Genomic DNA, 19742 nt, shown 5'->3' on the forward strand with positions numbered 1-19742 from the left:
GACCCTGGGTAAGTCACTTAACCATCTCTTCTGCTTTGGAATGGATACTTAGTAAGATTCTAAGACAGAAGGAAAGGGTTTTTAAAAAATGGAATGAGAATTTTCCTCTTGGCCTTTTGTCTAAGATCAAGTCTGTAAAACTAGATATTTCAGGTCTAGGATTCCATAAAACAGCAAGAGAAGAATAAAAGGACTGCTGAGTGATTACAAAGATCCTCTTGAAATTAGAAGGTATGATTTCAGTGATAAATTCACAGATTTGCAAGTTCCTTGTCTTTCCACAGTGGTGTTATGTGGTTCAGGAGTAGACAAAGCCAATGACTGGCATCTGAGCCATTAGGTATAGCAAAAGGTCAATAGGGCAATATAATTGTGATGAGGGAACTATTCTAATCACTGAATCTAGACTAAGAATGGAACTAAATATTAAAGTCAGAAGGGGGCTAGCCAACAAAAAACTGTTTAAACAGACAAGGCTACTGTATGCCTGAGAAAGGAATTATTAGATCACTTCTAGTCTTATTGTCCATGAAGACTATCATAAATTAGTGGGCAATGAGTACTCTAAATGGATTATTCAAAGAAGAAAATACCTCAGAGCTAGGGTCTCAGGACTGGAGATGCAAAAAACTACCATGGTACCAAAACTGGGAGGTATCAGAACATCCTTTGTAATGAAGCAATAACTAGCAAAACAGAAAGACATCTCAATTGGTCTTGCCTAGCACAGAATCTTCTCTCCTATGATATTCTGGGGTGCCTGTCCTGGACAACACCAGGAAATGAACCTTATCCTGTGATGGTAAATTCTGACAGATGGTACATAGCAGAGGGCTATACATCCTGAATAACTTGGGCGTTCCCAGAACTGACCAACCAATAACTTGAGATGGGTCGAATGATCTGGACTTGCTCCAAAATGCTGCCTGTGACTCTCCTGGGCTGTTCTGGTACTAAACTGATTCTGTGTCTGCCTCATCTTTTGGCCCACTGTTTTCCCATTGTCTCAACAAGAGAATCTGACTGGAACTGCTCAGATTGCTTCTACCCTAATGCTTAGTCCTTTGTGCTATTTACCTCACTCCTCCCCCCTTTAAAGCAATGAAAATTTTGAGCTAAAAACAACCTAGTTAAATTAAAAAGAATAAAACAACTGCAGCTTAAGGCAACAGTTATCACAGCTGGATTTAAAGTATGCTAAACACCATGCATTATGATGAGAAATAACAGTATCAGATTCATCCAGGTTTCATTTCAGAGGCACCAGTGGCCTTTGCCAGCTTTTAGGATTAGAAGCAGCTGCATATTTGGCTAATGAAAAACCAGAAATATTTATGATCACTAATAACAATATTTAGCCCCATCACCTGTGTTTACCATTGGGCTACAATGAGTTTAGAAAATTTACACTTCTTACCAATATTGTGTATGATACCTACTCATGAAGAGAAAAAAAAATGAACATTAACTGACTGCACACACCAGGTTTTTCAAGCAGCTGACTCAACAAGAGGCAGATTTGAGGCTGGGATAAAGTTAATAAAAACTTTGATCCTTCATTCATTGCGGGGGGGGGAGGGGGGGAGACTTCATTTCTACATTCTCATTTACTGGCCTTGGCCACCTGGTGCTGACGGAGGAGCAGGTGTGTGCCAGACCCCCGGGATCACTTTCTGGAAAGTGACTGTGGCAGCTCCAGCAACTTTATCCGCCTGTATTGACTCTATGATTGCCATGGCAACTGGGCAGCCTCGGTAGGCTCCTGGAAAGAACTCGGAAGCCACCCGACGGTTTGAGATTGGTATTTTTCATTCTGCCTGCCAAGTGATTAGGGCTGGATGAATATCTTTCCATTGGGCTGGGGCTTTCTAGTCTCTGTTGCAAACAGAAAATTTCTCTTCTCAACCATAGCTGTTTTATTAACTGCCTACACTCACTGGCACTGCAGACAGATAAAGGTAAACTGCATGATGATCCAGGGAACTCGCATATTGAGCATATTTGGAAGTGCACTGAAATGCATTTTCCTTTCAAAGTTTGCAACTTTTACCAAAAGTAAACTATAAACTCTATATGGAAGCAAATACTATCAGGCCCAAAATCTTTCTATTTAATGAAGAGTGGACCTGTGAAGGATTTAAAAAAACAAATCTTACCTTCTATCTTAGAATCCATACTAAGTATCAGTTCCAAGATAGAATAGTTTTAAGGGTTACGCAATGGAGGTTAAGTGACTTGCCCAGTCCCACAGCTAGGAAATAAGAGGCCACATTTGAACCCAGGTCTTCTGATTCCAGAATCTGTATTCTGTTAGGGTCTGTAGGATAGCTTTCAAAAGTCAAATTCAGGAACAATAAAAGCTAGTATTAAAGAAAAAAGTATTTTTTTTTCTTTCATTCAGGTAAGGAGGGACACACATGTAGAAGGATGAAGGGAAGAGTGAAGGTTAAAATTCTTTGTTTCACAGTTCTGTGGGTTTACCATCATTTCATTTAGAGGGAATTGGGTGGCACAATGGATTTAAAGCTGTATCAGGAGTCAGGTAGACAAGTTCAAATTCAGATTTAAACACTTACTGTGTGAAACTACTTACTAACCTGGACAAGTCATTTAACTTTTGTCCACCTCAGTTTTCTCATCTATAATGGGGATTCTCATAGTACCTACCCCTCAGGGTCATTATAAGAATAAATGAGAAGATATTAGTAGAGTGCTTTATAGATCTTAAAGCATATAAGTGATAGTTATTTTTAAAAAGTCTAATTAATAAGTCAAATCCCTGCTTTTCAACATTTGAAGAAATTCATTCTTTGGCCCTAATAGGTATATCAGAAACCCTCTTAGGGGAAAAATATCCTTAGCTGAGAAAACAAACTCTCTCCAGTTAGAGGACTCTGGAAAGGTAAAAAAAAGTTCTGGAAAATGAACTCATCTGGGCAAAATTTCAATCCATACCTTCATGCCAGCTAGTCAGATCTGAAAGGAAAATCTAAATCTAAGTGTCCAAGATGTCTGGAAAACTTATCTACTAATTAGGATTTCTGGTCACCTGGCTCAAGCCAAACTGAACACAGATATTCCACATTCACAGGAGGAGGGAAAAGCTGATGTCTTGCAACAGTCTGCTCTCAGCTTCTCATTTGTTTTTTGTTTTTAAATCGGAATCTAGGTCTTATTTTCTTTCTAAAATTTATCTTTCTTATTATGATCTTAACCAACAAAAATAAACATGAATATTTCAATAAAAAACAAAAGAGGGCATCATATGAAACTGTGACCTGTTATACCATTTGTTTTTAAATAAAATTTTTAAAAAATTCTCGTGAATCTTTTTTTGGGCAGTCTACATTTTAGTTAATCTACATTTGTCCCAGTATTTTTCCTGTCTCCTCTATCTATTGTTGTTTGTTTAAAATATATATATATATGTAAATATAATTTAATATGATGGTAACAAAACTCTCCTGCTTGGTCCCTTCTGAACTTTCTTCTGCTCTCTTCTGTGTATTATTTCAATGTTTAACTCTCCTTTTTCCATAAGCTTAAATAAATTCTAGTCCCAACACTTAAAAGGCTTTCACTTGATGTTAAGCTACCCAATAAGCCAAAGCATGCCAACTGATATAGGATTAACTGTGGCCCTCACATGACACATACATTTCTGAGCCTTAGTTTCATCATTTATAAAATGGACTACTTACCATGGTTATTATGGGAGTACTTTGTAAATCTCAAAATGCCCAATAATGCAAATTATTATTATCTATTCTAGAAGGAACTCAAAACCAAAAGTGTTCTTCGCATTGTTGCAAGAACTTAAGAGACTTCTCGGTCACAGTAAAATTTTAGTTTGGTCTGTTATATTTGGATTTTTACAACTGGGTAGTTTGGGGTTTTTATTTAACCACTTCATTAAATTAGTGCAGCTCACAAGAGGCATCCTGCTGGCATGAGTCTGAAATGCAAGGATGGACATGGTTGATTTGGCATGGATAAGGCCACAGAGAAGTCTCCTTTACACTGAAGAGCAAAAGCAAATGATAAAAGCCCCTATTTCTTTGTGATCAGTCTCAGTAATTTCAGGCTATGAGAAAGAGCTATAAAGGCAACTGTATCAAGCTCTGATTTAGTGTCCCTAAAAGATTTCATAATATCTGTTCATTTATACAGGGAATGCTTTTAGAAGTCAGGAACTACCTCCACAGAAAGGTGCCTTTGTTCAACCAATCAATAGAAATTTAATAAGTGCATATTATGTGCCAGGCACTGTACTAAGTCCCAGGGATATCAAGAGATGGCATGGTAGAGTAGAAAGGGAATTGGATCTGGAGCCAGAAGGTCTGTGTTCAAATTCTGACTGTGTCAAGGGATTCCTTGTCGAAGCTGGAGGCTTAAACTCTCAGAAGTTCCAAGGCAGAAGAATGGTAAGGGTGAGGTAATGGGGGCTAAGTGACTTGCCCAAGATCACACAGCTAAGTATCTAAGGCTAGATTTTAACCTAGGAACTCCCATCTCTACATCTGGCTCTCAATCCACTGAGCCACCTAGCTGCCCCCAACTAAGAGGTTCTATTTCTTTATCTCTATAGTAGGTACAAAAATTCTTGTACAATGCATAATCCACAGAGATGGTTGAAGGATTAAATAAAATAATATTAGAGAGGCAACAAGTAATTAGTAATTACTTCAATGTGACAGGCATCGTGCTAAGTACTGGGATTATCAAGAAAGGCAAAAACAGTCTCAGCTCTCAAGAACTTTGTGACAGTAAAGTATTAAAAAAAAACCCAAGTTGTTTTACCAATCTCCAGAGGCTACCATGATTGTTATCCAAAAATATTCTATTTTTTTTTAACAGGGGTTCTTTTTTTTTATTTTTTTAATTTTTAACCCTTACCTTGCATTTTAGAATCAAATTAGTTTCAAGGCAGAAGAGTGGTAAGGGGCTAAGTAATGGGGTTTAAGTGACACACCTAGGAAGTATCTGAATCCAAATTTGAACTTAGTACCTCATGTCTCTAGGCCTGGTTCTCAATTTACTGAGATACCTAGCTGCCCTCTAGAGCAGGAGTTCTTAACCTTGGTATCCTGGTGAAGCTTTTGTGCCACTCTCAGATTTTTGTTTAAAGTGTATAGGATTACAAAGGAAACAAAATATGTTGAAGTAAACTTATCAAAAGATTTATATATGATATATATATTTTTTAAAGATATTTTAAAATAGGTATTTTAAAAGATACTTAAGATATCTTAACAACATATTTAGTCAAGTTATTAAACACATACACAAATTTATAGACCCCAAACTAAGAATTCCTGTTACTTCGAGAAACTCTAAAGCTAATTAGATGCCAGCCACAGGATGCCAGCATAAATAAAAATTATAGCTAGCATTTATATAGCACTCACTTTAAGGTTTACAAAGGGACTATCCATATGTTATCTTATTTGAATCTCACATAAGACCCTTATTCATGAGGAAACTGAGGCTGAAGAAAGTTAAGAGACTTGCTCAGTCAGACACCTACTAAGTGTCTAAGGTTAAATTTGAATTTAGGTCTTTCTGATCCCAAAACTTGTCTTCTTATCCACTGCTCAACTGAAAATCTCTCAATGTTTCACATTGTTTCTGTTCATCTAAGGAATGTATACTAAGGATTGTAGAACATGTTACAATTGTTATGTTTTTACTCTTGTATCTCTAGGTCCTGATGCACATAATTGACACTTAATAAAAACAGTTGCTGAATTGAAAATAACAAAGCTCAGGCACATGAACAAATTCCTACCAGTCTGCATTGCCCAGTCCTTGGCAACACCAGTTCAAGGACCATAATGACCTCGTCATATAATTTTACAATATAATATACATCAGTTCTTTTTCTGCCCATGTCAATTCAAAGTCAGAATGAATGACTTTATGTTTACCTAGCAAGTTGCTGGTAAATTGTATCACTTCACACACTTGAAGAATTAATTATTCTCAGTAACAATACAAAACAGAATATCCGGTCCTCTTCCTAGTATATAACCAAATATATTTTTCCAATTTTATTCAGTATTCCTTTGTTAAGCATTTACTATGAGCAAAATTCTTTTCTAAAGCCCTACTTTGATGCTTCATCTTGCTGGGAAGGTAATCCTGGGTTTATGAAGTCAGTGCCAAAAAAGCATAAATCCTATTCAGTCCTAGTACACTGGAAGGGCCAATAAGAAAGGTCAATAAGAGATATGTCTATATCTACTGACTGAGGACGAACATTGTTAATATCAGAAAGTGTCATTAACAAGAGATTAGCTACTTCTCCATTACTGTTTTTTTTTAGCAACAGAAATTCATGAAGATTGCTTAACAAGAAACAGGGGAGTTGAGAACTGTAATGGTGATTCATTAAAATAAGAGAAGCAGGGGGCAGATTGGGGGCTCAGTGGATAGAATGCCAGGAATAGAGACAGCACGGGTCCTGGACTCAAATCTGGCCTATGATACTTCCTAGCTGTGTGACCCTGGGCAAATCACTTAGTTCTAATTGCCTAGCCCTGTGTTGGTGAACCTGTTACACTTGTGCTGGAGGGGAATGCTCTCTTCTCCCTCCCCACTTGTGCACAAGGACATTCCTCACATGCCCCGCCCCTCTGCCTAGCAGCCCAATGGGAACACTTCTTCCTTCCTCCATCTGGAGTAAGGTAGGACTGACAAGTGGCACCAGGGTTTAAGTTTGGGCATTCAGTCTCTAAAAGGTTTGCCATCACTGGCCTACCCATTACCACTCTTCTGCCTTGGAACTGACAGAAGGTAAGGGTTTCTATTTTTTTTTTAAATGAAATAAGAGAAATATGTGAAGCACTGTATTTTGCTTATCTGTATGTGTAGATAGGTGGTGCAGTGGGTATTGTACCAAGGCTAGAATCAGGAAGAGCTGAGTTCAGAAACAGCTTCAGAAACTTATTAGTTGTATGACTCTGGGCAAATCATTTAATTCTGCCACAGTTTCCTCATCTGGAAAAAGAACTGGAGAGGGAAATGGAAATCCATCCCAGTAGCTTTCCCAAGAAAAAACTCTTAAAAAGGGTCATAAAGAGTCAGACATGACTGAAAATTACTAAACAACAAAATAGAAGAGACACAAAATTTAGATAAGACATTGTCCCTAGCCTCACGGACTTTATAGCCTAAGGGATTTTTCTGTGACTTAACCATTTATCTACATTCTTTAGAAATTTGTACTTTATGCTGCTATAAGGTAATTCTTATGGTCTCTCTTAGTGAAAGATCATTGGTGTTAAACTCAAATAGAAATAAGGCCACTAAACCTGGGGACTGTGTATTCACAATAAAAAACAAACACATGCTAACATTACCTATGTTCTATTGTATTTTTTATATTTCCCAATTTTATTATGCTGGGCAGGAAATAATTGCCCACATATTCAACATCTCTAAGCTTAAAGAATTGAGGGATATTGACCTAAGTCTAAAAATATAAGCTTTCCTTTAGTCAAAGGATTCTTAACTTTAATTCTTTTTTTAAAAATTCAATTTTAATCCATTTTTTAAAGTAACTTATAAAACCAAATCCCTAAAACATAAACCTAAATAAACAATTGAAAAATCATATGCTTTCATCTGCATTCTGACTCCAATAATTCTTTCTGTGGAGGTGGAGAACATTCTTTGTCCTAAGTCCTTCAGAATTTTCCTAGATCATTGTATTGCTCAGAGTAACTAAGTCTACAGTTGATTATTCCACAATTTTGCTGTTACTGTGTACCATGTTTTTCTGGTTCTGCTTATTCCACTCTGTATCAGTTCACATAGTTCTTTCCAGCTCTTTCTGAAATCATACTGTTCATTACTCATTATAGTACAATAGTGTTCTATCACCATCACATACCACCATTTGTCTAGCCATTCCCCAATTGAAAGACATCCCTCCCATTTTTAATTCTTTGCCATCACAAAAAGAGAAGTTACAAATATTTGTGTACAAGAACCCTCCCCCTGACCCCCCTTTTTTTTAGCAGTTTGGGATACAGACCTAGTAGTAGTATTACTGGATCAAAGGGTATGCATTATTTTATAGTCCTTTGGGAATAGTTCCAAATTGCCCACCAGAATGATTTTTTTTTTTGCCACATGCCTTCCAACATTTACATTTTCCTTTATTATATTGGACAATCTGATAAGTATGAGGTAGTATCTCAGAGTTGTTTTAATTTGCATTTTTCTAATCAGGAGGGATTTAGAATATTTTTTCATATGATAACTGATAGCTTTGATTTCTTCATCTGAAAACTGCTTAATCATTTAACCATAATTCTTAACAAGAATTCTTAATTCAATACTTAACCTAAAAAGATTTATTTTCTCTTTTGTTTGTTTAATATTCTCATAACAAAATTAGTTGGGTTTTTTGTGTGTGGGGGTTTATTTTTTTGGTAATTCTGTGCATTTTATTTTATGCATTTAAAAACATTAAAAAACATTATTCTAAGAAATGCATAAATTTCACCAGTCTCCTAAAGGGAACCACAATACAAAAAAGATTAAGGATTCCTGCTCTGTCTGACTGTTCATATTGAGACATTTAAATTTTTTTTCCCAAGGGGGAGGGAGAGTTAATTTGTGTTAACTTGACCATTTCAGCAACTACAGTACCTGTTCCCTGCTCCGGGTGATCCTGTCAGACAACAAATCAGAGTTGTTCCTTTCTTCATCCAGTTCCATCTCTAGCTGAGAAATTTTGTCCTATAAAAAAACCATACATACATAGATCCATTTAGTTTGGTTTTTTATTAGCTGAAAAAGAGGCAGCTATTGTTGAGGGGACAGTATCCAAGTGTCAGGATGAGGGGAGAGGACAGAAGCCTGGAGCTGGGTAGGCTGTGATAGAAGTTTTCTGGTCCCAATGAACCACCAATTTGAAATGGAAGGGCCCATGCATGGCCTAAAGCACTCATCCTGAATTCAGCAAGTACTGCCCAAAGGGAGGAAGAAGCTCTGAATATTTCATTTTGTGTAAAATGTACCACCCTACTAATTCTTACATTGCTCTTAGGAGCCTCAGAGAAGGCAAGGTAAGTAAGTACCTTTGACAACTAAATAATCCTATCCTTCTAACAAACTCAAGACAATATTGGATCATGTTTTGAAGTTAATTGATTTTGCCAAATTTGTATTCAAAAAGTTATGATACCAAGTTTTCTGAATTGGGTTTTAGTTACAATTTGTTTTTTGTTATGGAAAATATACTTCAAAGAAACTCTGCAAATGGGAAGGAAAAGGACAGGAGAAAAAAATGCAAATTTCTATACCTGGAATTGCAGGTTTTGCATTTACTTCTATTCTCTAGCCACCAGTCCATAGTTATTTTAAATGTTTGGATTAAGTTGGAGCCACAGATGCTAGAAAAGTAATTGGCAGTCCTGGATTTGGGTTCTGAAATATTTATGGATAAATACTGTCTCTGGAAACACCAAAATCTCAGAAGAATATTACAAATAACCCAACTAACAACAGAAAGGCACATAGTGAGTATAAACAGGCAAAAGCACATTATTGGCAATGACTTTCACATAAAGTAGTATGGGTAAAAAAAGAGAATAGAGGAACACCAATAGTGGAAAAGGAGGTAGGCCAGTAACATATTGAATATGAAGAATTTCAAATGGGCATCCCCAATAGAACACTAAAACCCCCTGTGATAACTTTAAAAAAGAAAAAAAGAAAAAGAAAAGCCTACCACAGCATTAAGTGGATTTCTCTATGTAGTATCTGCTGAAAAACATGAACACAGATTACACATGATGTGATAGCATAGATGAACTAAACTCAGTTCTTAGCACAGTGCCTCGTACATAGTAAGCTTACTGACAGACTGACTGACCAATAGAGGTTCAGTTCATATCAATGAGATCATGATCTATCAAAATACCAAAGTATTATCCCCAGGATGATCAAACTGGATGGAAAAATTAGAGATTCTTCTTTATGCACAGAAGGTAAAATGCATGCGAGTGGCAAAAGGCCAAGAAATGCCATTGCTGGGATTACAAAACTGCAAAAAACATCTACCAAGACAATCTTTTGTCACAAGTGTAGTTACCACACATCTGGGAACAATGTTGCTAAGCATGGAGACCTAGAGGTTAAAGCACCTCAAAGATCAAGCCAGTACCCATTTAATTAGCTTAGGGTAAGAATCATCTAATTACCCAAAGGTTCTATGAATTGCACAGAGAATATTAACAATGTAGTTAAGAGATCTTCATAAAACACAGTCTATATTAGTGATGGTGAACCTTTCACAGGGGCAGGTGATGTCCTCAGATGAGCATGTAAAGGGTGGGGAGGAACAGTCCAGCCCTGCATCCCTCTGGTTTTCTAGTAATGAATTCTGGCAAACTCTGTGCTCGGGTGACAAATGCATGTGTGTCAAGGAAGATCCTCCCCTCCCTCCTCCTCAGTAGCTTGATCTGTCCATCAAACATTCCTGACATATCACAGTTGCACCAGGTTTTGTCAGTCAACATGCTGTGTGGCAATAAAAGTCAAGTCTTTGGGCTTGAGAGGGAGAGAACTGGGGAGAACCGAGAAGAGAACGAAGAAGGAAGAGGTCAGAAAACAGAGCAGGCAGGTGAAGAGAATCAGGAAGAGACTGGCAGGCTAGGGACCACACGGTCAGGTTACTTATAGGAATGATTGTCTACCCTTTCCAATAAACTTTATAAAATTTTTATCTGGGTAGAAATATTATTTCAATTCTTACACATGCCCACAGAGAAGGCTCTGAGTGTTCCCTCTGGCATGTGTAACATAGGTTCACCACCACAGGCCTATTATATAAACATAGCCCACTTCACTTAACCATATTATTCACCCTCTAATTGATGAAGAAGTTCTTTGGTGATAATCAGTATCACCGAGCTGGCTAAAAAGTAATTTCTGTATGGTTCTGCTCCTTATGGAAGACATGCAAGGGAAAATAGAAGAATAGCTAAGAGTCTGAAAAAGGCAGCTCGCTACTTTTCTCATAAGTCAATTCTCTCTGTAAGGGCAATTGATTGCCCAGGTACTCCCCTCACTGGTTAGGGGGACCTTAAGACTGCTGTATTTGCAATTTAAAATGAATAAAAGAGATCCTCCCTGAAATTTTGCTCAAGTTAAAAAAAATCACCTTAATTCTACTACTACTTCCATTCATCCATCTTGTGATCTATCCAACAAACAATCATATTGAAATATATTGGTAAAAGCATCCCTATTCAAAAGAGAAAATACCATTTAAATTTTCCTAGGATGACCTGAGCTAGATAAAGTCCTTTCCAGTGTTTCCATTGCCCATGTTATGACAAGTATAGTTGGGTTGATTCCCTGGTGTAGGCCAATGCCTATACTATGAACTGGCTTGCTTATGAGATGGATATGTGGGGCAGAAGTCATCCAGTTTTCAATGATCTGAGTTAACATTGCTTCATCTTGCACTTAGTTCTCACATTCCTAGAAAACAAGAATTCTGGGGCCTTATTAGCAATTTGCAACAATCTTAAAAGAGAATTAAAAAAATTAATTAATTAAATTTAGCCTGCCCATCTTTTCCCTTAGGAGAGACTTGTTTTTTGTTTTTATCTTTCAATTATCAAGCATTTCTTCCCTCCCTCTACTTTCTCCTCTCCCTAAAGAAGAAAATTAAAATCCTTGCATTAAAAATATACAGTTAAGCCAAACAAATTTCCACATTGGCCATGCCCAAACATTAAAATCTCATTCTTCATTTAATTAACCAGTCTTCCCTGGTTAGTCATTACATTGATTGGATTTCTCCAAACTTTAGTCTATATCAGTTCATGGAAATCTTCTGAGGTTTCTCTGAAACCATTCCTTTTGTCATTTCTTAAAACACAATACATTCTTATATTATTATTTTAAAACAACCAGAATTCATTTAGGTATACGAAGCACTTTACATGTTATTTCATTTGATCCTAATAATGACCCTATGAGGTAGGTGCTATTACAGGAGAGATGTTTTTAAAGAAATAAGTAATATCATAATTAGTATTCACTAGTTGTGATGTCAGTGATTTCATAGCTATAGAGGGGAGAGGGGAGTAAATATAAATAGATTCAAGAATTATATTGCTTGGGCATCTTAGTGGCACAGGAGATAGAGAGCCAGGCCTGGAATTAGGAGGACCTAGGTTCAAATTTGACCTTAGCCACTCCATAGCTGTATGATTCTTGGCAAGTCACTTAACTCTGTTTCTCTGGCCCTTGCCCTTCTGTCTTCAAATCATTACTAGGTCAGAAAATAAGGGTTTTATTTATTTTTTAAAAAGAATTAGATTGCCTACATATTCATTCTTTTTCATCCTGTTCTTCAGCAACATCTATCTGCCTTTTAAAAATATCTTGACATCCTAACAGTAAATGTGGTCCGAGTTTTATTTTAATCCAATGTCTCATCATATTGGATAATGCTATTTTGTGGATGGCATTGTTCTAAGAATTGTGTTATTTTAAGTTTAGGTGTGATAATTCTAAGATAACACCTATACAACTGTCAGTACATTATTCTTATTTACATTTTCTAATTTGATTTATCCTTTTCTGGTTATTTATTAAGTATTTCAAGTTATCTAAGGGACTTATACCTACTTAGCAAATTAATTTAAGGCTTTATTTTCTATTGCCTAAGTGTTTCATGTGATTATTTCTTCTCTTCCTCAAAATATGGTAAACTCCTTGAGGGAAGGGTCTGAATTAGATGTTTATTTTACAAAGTCCTGTTCTGCAAAGTTTAGTACAGTGTTAAGTGTATCACAGTGCTCACTGAGTAGTTGGAGAATTAAATTACATCACATTTATTATGCTGTAAACATCTGAAAAACTGGATTACACATGAGCAAAGGTTAGTCAGAAATAGGAACCAGAAATAAAGTATATGGTGACATAGAGGACTTCTAGAACTGACTTCTAAGACTGATGTCTCTAAGGAAATTTCTATGAGACTTAAGGCATGTTGTTCATACTCTCTGGGTTTCAGCTTTGTCATTTCTAAAATGAAGTTGTACTAGAGCTGTATTGACAAACCTATGGTATGCCTGCTGGAGGGAGCTGCTCCCTTCCCCCTCTCCATGTGTGCGTAAGGAAATTCCTCATTTCACCCACCCTTCTGCCCAGCAGCCCAATGGGAATGCTTCCTCTTCCCCCTGTCTGGGGTAAAGGGGTGGCTCACATGTGGCGTGAGGGTGCAGTTTGGACACTCAGTCTTTAAAATGTTCGCCATATAAGTCTCTTCTGGAACTGTCAGTCTATCAATCCTTACCCTCTCACCAGTTTCTTAATCATATAAAGAAATTATACTACTAAATTCTAGCCAATCAAGAGTAATGAAAATGAATGATTTTATAGCCTAAAAGCTTAAAATGAAAATCTTTCAAAACTTCCAGGATTAGGATCAGCTAGGTAACAATACAGTGAATAGAGTCTAAAGTCAAAAGGACTTGGGTTCAAATCTGGCCTCAGATACTTCCTAACTGTGTGACCCTGGGAAAGTTGTTCTGGCCAGATTGGCTCTTGTCCCTCTTGTCCTCCTCCTCCTCCTCCACTACTAGATCCAAAATGTTTCCCACCCTCTTTAGGCTGTTCCATTCACACTTGATTCAAATTGGGAAAGGATAACCACTTAATGTCAATTAATTCAATTAGGGTAATACAAAGGAATGGCTGGCAGGGAAAAGAATAGGAAAGGAAAATGGGAAAAGAGGGTCTCATCTTTGACTAAGCCCTTTCCCTCCCTCCTCTAGTTTGGGGGGAACTCAGGCTTTGGCAGCCTGAATCCCCTGAGAGATAGTCAGGTTGACTGACCCTGGGTTTGGCCCCTTGGCCACCATTCAGACCCAGGGCAACAGGAGCTGAGGTAAAGTCTGACAGAGAGCTCAATGTCTTTTCTCAGGTTTCTCTTCAGTAGTCTTTTTCAATCGGGAAATGTTGGGGGGAAGCTAGTCACTAGCAGGAAAAAGGTGGGTAACCCTCAGGAGAAAATCTTAACCAGCCCTCTCTCTTCAGCTTCTCAAAACTGAGAGACCAACTGCTCTTCAGAAGGAATCTTCTGGCTCTTCAAGATTCTAGCCTCCTGGGGCCCTTCCCCTGAGGAGGAGAAAGATTCAGCCTGGCACTTATTCTTATGTGCAAACCTTCTATCACACTGTCTTAGAATTGATATTACAACAGAAGGTAAGGGTTAAAAAAAAGTTTCAAAGGTCTATCTTCTACAGAACATGCCTGCATGCACATGTGTGTGTAGCCTCTAATCCTTTGACCATGAAGATACCTAGGTAAAACAATAAAGAGAATGATGGGTTTGGAATTCAAGAAGTACCTCAGATACTTACTAGCTTAATGACCCTGGGCAAGTCACTTAACCTCTGTTTGCTTTAATTTCATCATCTGTAAAATGGGGATAATAATAGCACCTAGTTCATAGGTTTGTTGAGAGGAACAAATTTAAAAAATACTTGTAAAGAGCTTAGTACAGTGCCTAGAACATAGTATTACATAAATGTTAGTTGTTATTAAAAATACCTCCATTTGTTTAACTTGTCTGCTGCGATCCTCCTTAAGATGACTCTTGGTCTCTAATTCATACTCAACGTCTTTCAAGGTTTGCTCTAGAAGTTGTCTTTTTGTGAGTGCTTCATCTTGAGCTCTTTGGTAGTCTTGTAATTCCTCCTCCATCAGGCGCATCTGCAGGGAGAAAGAGATGGTCAGTATCCTCTAACTTATAGATAAGATAAAAATCTTGGCAAACAATAAGATTCATGGAAAGCTGATGGAAAAACTCAGCTCTGATCATAAAGACAGAAATACTGTTCAAACTTATCCTGAGCCACTTGTTCCTCAGGCTACCAATGTTACTTTGTTAGGTCCAGTGCCTAAGGGTCTTCTGTGGACATTTATGAACAGAGGCATCAGGTGGCATAATGGATCGAGCACTAGACTTGGAGTCAGGAAAATACGAGTTCAAATCTGCATTCTCAGAGAATTACTAGCTATGTGACTCTGGGAAAGTCTCTTAACTTATTTTTGACTCAAGTTTCCTCAGTTCTAAAACAGAGATAATAACAGCACCTTACCCTCCAAGGTTGCTGTGAAGATCAAATGAAATAATATTAGTAAAGAGCTTTGCCAAACTCAGTATATGGAAGAAAAAATACAACACCCCCCCCAACATTTTTTAAATACACAAAAGAAAGCAAAGGGAAATATAGATAAGGAGGGGCAGTTTTGTTACCCTCAGGCTAAATCTAATATTCACTTTTCAAAAACTGTAAAAAATGGAAGTTACAGTTTAGTGTACAAATTCTAGTTTTCTATGCTGCAATGTTTATGTTTGCTGATGTTTGAGCTTATAATAAAAAGGGAAACAAATTAAAAATGAGTAGGTAGATGGAACTCCTGATAGTTGAATCTCTTTTGATGAAATAATTATCTTATCCTGTCATAAAGGAGAGATAAATCCCACCAATACTTTGAAGTTCATGCAGCAGTTTGATTGTATGTCTTTGATTGTTGGCATAGGATTGAAGGATGGAAGATACTTTAGACATCAAGTCGTCAAACTGTAGGAATAGGGTTATAAGGGAATAAGAGAAAATGCAAATTGTCTCCAAAGAGACTGAGAAAAAGTTTAGCCACGGTCCCTGAAAAAGATTCTGGAATGTGGGGAGTTGCTGAGGAGGGGCTTGTGAGAAAAACTATTATTGCAGTTGCTTCTTGCCTCTAAGCTGAAGAGAAGCAGCAGCTCTGGTTTGCTATCCTTTACTTGTCTGGAGAGAGTTGGAGGTTCCTGCTACTGGATAACATCATGAAAGTGATCTAGCACAACTTGGCCAAGGTAATCCAAAGGTTCTAGCATTTAGGTTTTGGGGTTTTTACCTCAGGAGCCAACCCCAGCTTTGGGGAAGGACTCAGTTTTGAGTCTGTTCTCAATAGCTTTTTTGGAGACAATCTTCACTTTCTCTTATCCCCTTATAATCTTATTCCTTTACGCTACCTCTACTCTGTGAGAGGAAAGACACTCAGATTTAAGTGACTTCCCCAAGACAGTTAAGAGAATAACAGAGCCAGATTTAACACATAGCCTCTATATCCAAATCCAATACTTTCCCCACTCTATTACATTGCTCCCTGTTGTATCACGGTTATTTGTGTCCCCCTGGGCTAAGGGCTCTTAACCTTTTGGGGTGGAGGAGAAAAAGGGGAGTGAACCTCTCTGTTAGTCTCATGAAGCCTCTGGACCTCTTTTCAGAAAAGATTTTAAATGCATAGAGTAAAATATGTAGGATTACAAAGGAAACCAGTTATATTGAAATACAATTGCCATAATGTAAGCTTCATGCAGGCAGAGACATTATGTTTTTTAAACCTCTGTATCGACTCCAGCATCTTGCTAGCACAGTGCTTACTATATAGCGGATGCCAAGTATGTTTCTTTTTGTTTGTTTGTTTTGTTTAAATTTGACTTTAGCCAAGTATGTTTCTTGAATTGAACATCACCCTTGAAGTCAACCATCAACACAAATCAATCTTTTTATTGAGAGATCCCCCAACACATTCCAAAATGGGTGAGGGAAGCTAACCAAATAAGCTGTGCATTAGCTTTCACAAGAAATGTTTAAAGCCCAAAGGGTATATGAGACATGGTCTTTTTGATCAGTCTGTATCATTCTCCCCCTGACATTACCTCCTTCCACTTTGGCCCATGTCCTCAACTGTATGTTAAGTAGAAAAAAGAGAGAATAGATTCCCTTGCTGCTCAATGAACTTGGGAGAAAACTGAGGTGTGAAGAGCAAAGGATTTAACTTCATCTTCATGATGGGTAGATTTAACCTCTACCCATAAATGTGCCTAAGTGTTCCTTAGTCCTAGGATGTGGTAGGATGATGGGAGCAAGGGAGAACAAAAATATATAGCTAAATTCACTATGACTACAACTTCTACTAGTATTATAATAACTACTACTACTATTACTATCACATCCCCAACCCTTACTCTTTTCTATTACTACTATTACCACTACTGTCACAACTACTACAATATCACCACTTCCACTGCTACTACTATCACTACCACCACTACTATCGCTCTTTATTACATTATTATTATTGATGATGATGATGATGATGTTGACAACATGGCGTAATAGATAGAACCAGTTTGGGCATTAAGGAGACCTGGGTTCACATTCTAATTCTTAACATGATGGCTATGTAACCATGGACAACTCGCCTAACATATCAATGCCTCAGCAATTCATATCGTAAACTGCAGAGAAAGTATAGATCTGCTGTGGTACTGGTGGAGGGGAATCCCCCCAAAGGGATGAAATTATAGGGACTGTCCAAAAAATAATACATGTCTATACTACACAACTTTAAGGTTACAAAACACATTCCTGACAACAAATCTGGGAAGTAGGTAATGTGAGTACTTTATGAATTGGTCACACTGCTAGGAAAGATTATGATGTGAGATGATTTTCATGACACCACTAAGTCCCCCTTGCCTCATAGGCATCTCCCTGTGGCCTAACCAATGTCCAAAACACCATCATTATGTAGCCATTCTTCTGAAGGCTTTTCACAATTCTCCCAGCTGCTTTCCCTTTCAAACTACCTTTACCTATACAAAATATTTTGTATGTGATTTACATGTTGTCTCCCTCAATACAATATGAGCTCCCTGAGAGTGGCTATAGCACTTTCTGCCTTTCTTTATACTCTCAGTGCTGAAACACAGTGCCTGGAATATAATAGTTGCTTAAAAAATATTTATTGGCTGACTTCTGACTCTGGGTTAAGGCTTTCAATCTTCAAATTTCTCTAGAGGGGTGATCTATAAAACCAGTATCAATATTAACAGAATGGGAACCTGGATCAAATTAATGTCTTAATGTGAGGAAGAAGCTATTATTTATTTTTGGAATGGGGCAGAGGAGAGACATGCCTAGAAGATGGGAAGGCAATAAGGTTCTCAGATAGCCAAGGGATAGCATTAGGCCCCTGGAGATAAAGAATAAAAGATGAGTCTAAGAAATGGAAATTGGAGGATGCCAAAGATAATTTATATCAGGGTCATATTTCAGTAAGATCATCTTTGGAGGACAGATCAAGCTGGGTCATCTTCAATTCTGTAGTCCCTTCCTTCCAGAACTCCAACTCCCTCCTCACAACACACAGATTTACTAGCCTCTTTTTGTATTAAATACTTCAAAGTGAAATGGGCCGATCATTCCTTAACCTCTCTAGGTTAATTTTCTTCATTTATAAAATAAACGGGGCAAGATGACTTCTAAGGTTTCTTTCAGTTTAAAATCCCAGGATGGTCAAGTGGAAAGAAAATTTGTTCTGGAGTCAGAGTATCTGGATTCAAATCTGGATGTTTAATGTGGGCAAATTACTTATACACTATAGATCTCAGCTTCCTTGTCTACAATGAAGTGGCTGAACTAGCTAATCTGAAATCCCTTCTAGTTCAGAATCTGTAAACTTATTATCTTTCTACAAGATGCTAAGAAATAATAACCTATGAAAATATTATCTAAAACAACACAGAGCAAGAAGGCATAAAATGCAAATTTCATTTAAAAAAAAACCAAGCTATCTAGAAGTTAATGGCTAGCCAGGCACTCCAACTTCCTTCAAGAAAATGCCAAGTACTGTCTTCTAATGCCAGTCAGTAATTTACAATATTTTTTTTTGCCCACAAGATGGCACTGAACCAGCAGTTTAGAAGAGGAATCCAAATGTCTACTAAGCAGGGACCACTTCCCAGTGAAAAGAAATTAACTGGGTCCAGAAACAAAGTAGAGTACTCCCCTGGAGACACTTCCCCCTCCCCAAAACATACCTCTTTGCCTCTGTCTCACAGCCTGACCCTAGCAGCCTTGGCCTAAATTCATTCTCAAATGGCACATTTTCAAATATGATGAGAATTTGAAAAACAACAACAACAAAAAAAGATTAAAGGTATGCAGAATTTATGTTAAAGATAATAAGAAAATATTATTGTATGGTCTTATATGCTACATATGATGGTTCCAAGAAGTTTACTATTTGTGTCTTGTTTTCTCCACATAAGGAAGAGATGTGAGGGAGGGGAAATAGTTTTTTGTTTCTTGAAAAAATAAGTTTCCTGTAAGAATTATTAGTCAAAAAATACTATAACTTGGGAAAAAATCCATATCTGTAACAGAGTTTTTCCTTTTTTGTCAGACATGTCCTTATGTTATTTATTTATAGACTCTAGCAGAACCTTTCACTTGATAGTTACTTAATGTGGGAACTGACCAATGGAAAAGAAAAACTTAAAAATTTTTCAATACAACATCTATGATTGAAATAAAATGAGGGAATGTTAATTTTAATGTCTCTACTGTTCATTTTGAGGATACAAATTGGTCTATTTTCACCATAACTGGCCATTTCCTTTTGCCAAGCTATACGTATCAAGGGGAAAAAAAGCTGTATAAAATAATTTTGGGACCAGGGTATTCATCCTAAGATAATTTCTTCTCTAAGCAGAGCCACAGATACTCCTCCTTCCTCAGAGACTTCACAGATTCTCAACAGAAGAAATAAAATATAATTTCCAGGCCTTTGTGGAAGAAAAAAAGACAATTAACAAAAAGAATATGTCAAAGTTTTTCTAAGATCTAGAGTGTGTGTGTGTGTGTGTG

At 37.2% G+C, this 19742-nt stretch overlaps 1 protein-coding gene across 2 annotated transcripts in view; it reads right to left on the reverse strand.

The window, feature by feature from the left end:
• CGNL1 (cingulin like 1) overlaps window positions 1–19742 on the reverse strand; it is a 193571-nt gene that overhangs the window by 13676 nt on the left and 160153 nt on the right. For both annotated transcript variants that reach the window (XM_001377830.4, XM_056809509.1), the window contains exons 13-14: window positions 14587–14748; window positions 8659–8748 (exon numbers count right to left, since the gene is read on the reverse strand). In XM_001377830.4, coding sequence (XP_001377867.2) covers window positions 8659–8748; window positions 14587–14748 — 252 coding nt within the window. The remainder of the gene's footprint in view (window positions 1–8658; window positions 8749–14586; window positions 14749–19742) is intronic.

The sequence above is a fragment of the Monodelphis domestica genome, chromosome 1, assembly GCF_027887165.1.
Source record: "Monodelphis domestica isolate mMonDom1 chromosome 1, mMonDom1.pri, whole genome shotgun sequence".
NCBI classification, from domain to species: domain Eukaryota; kingdom Metazoa; phylum Chordata; class Mammalia; order Didelphimorphia; family Didelphidae; genus Monodelphis; species Monodelphis domestica.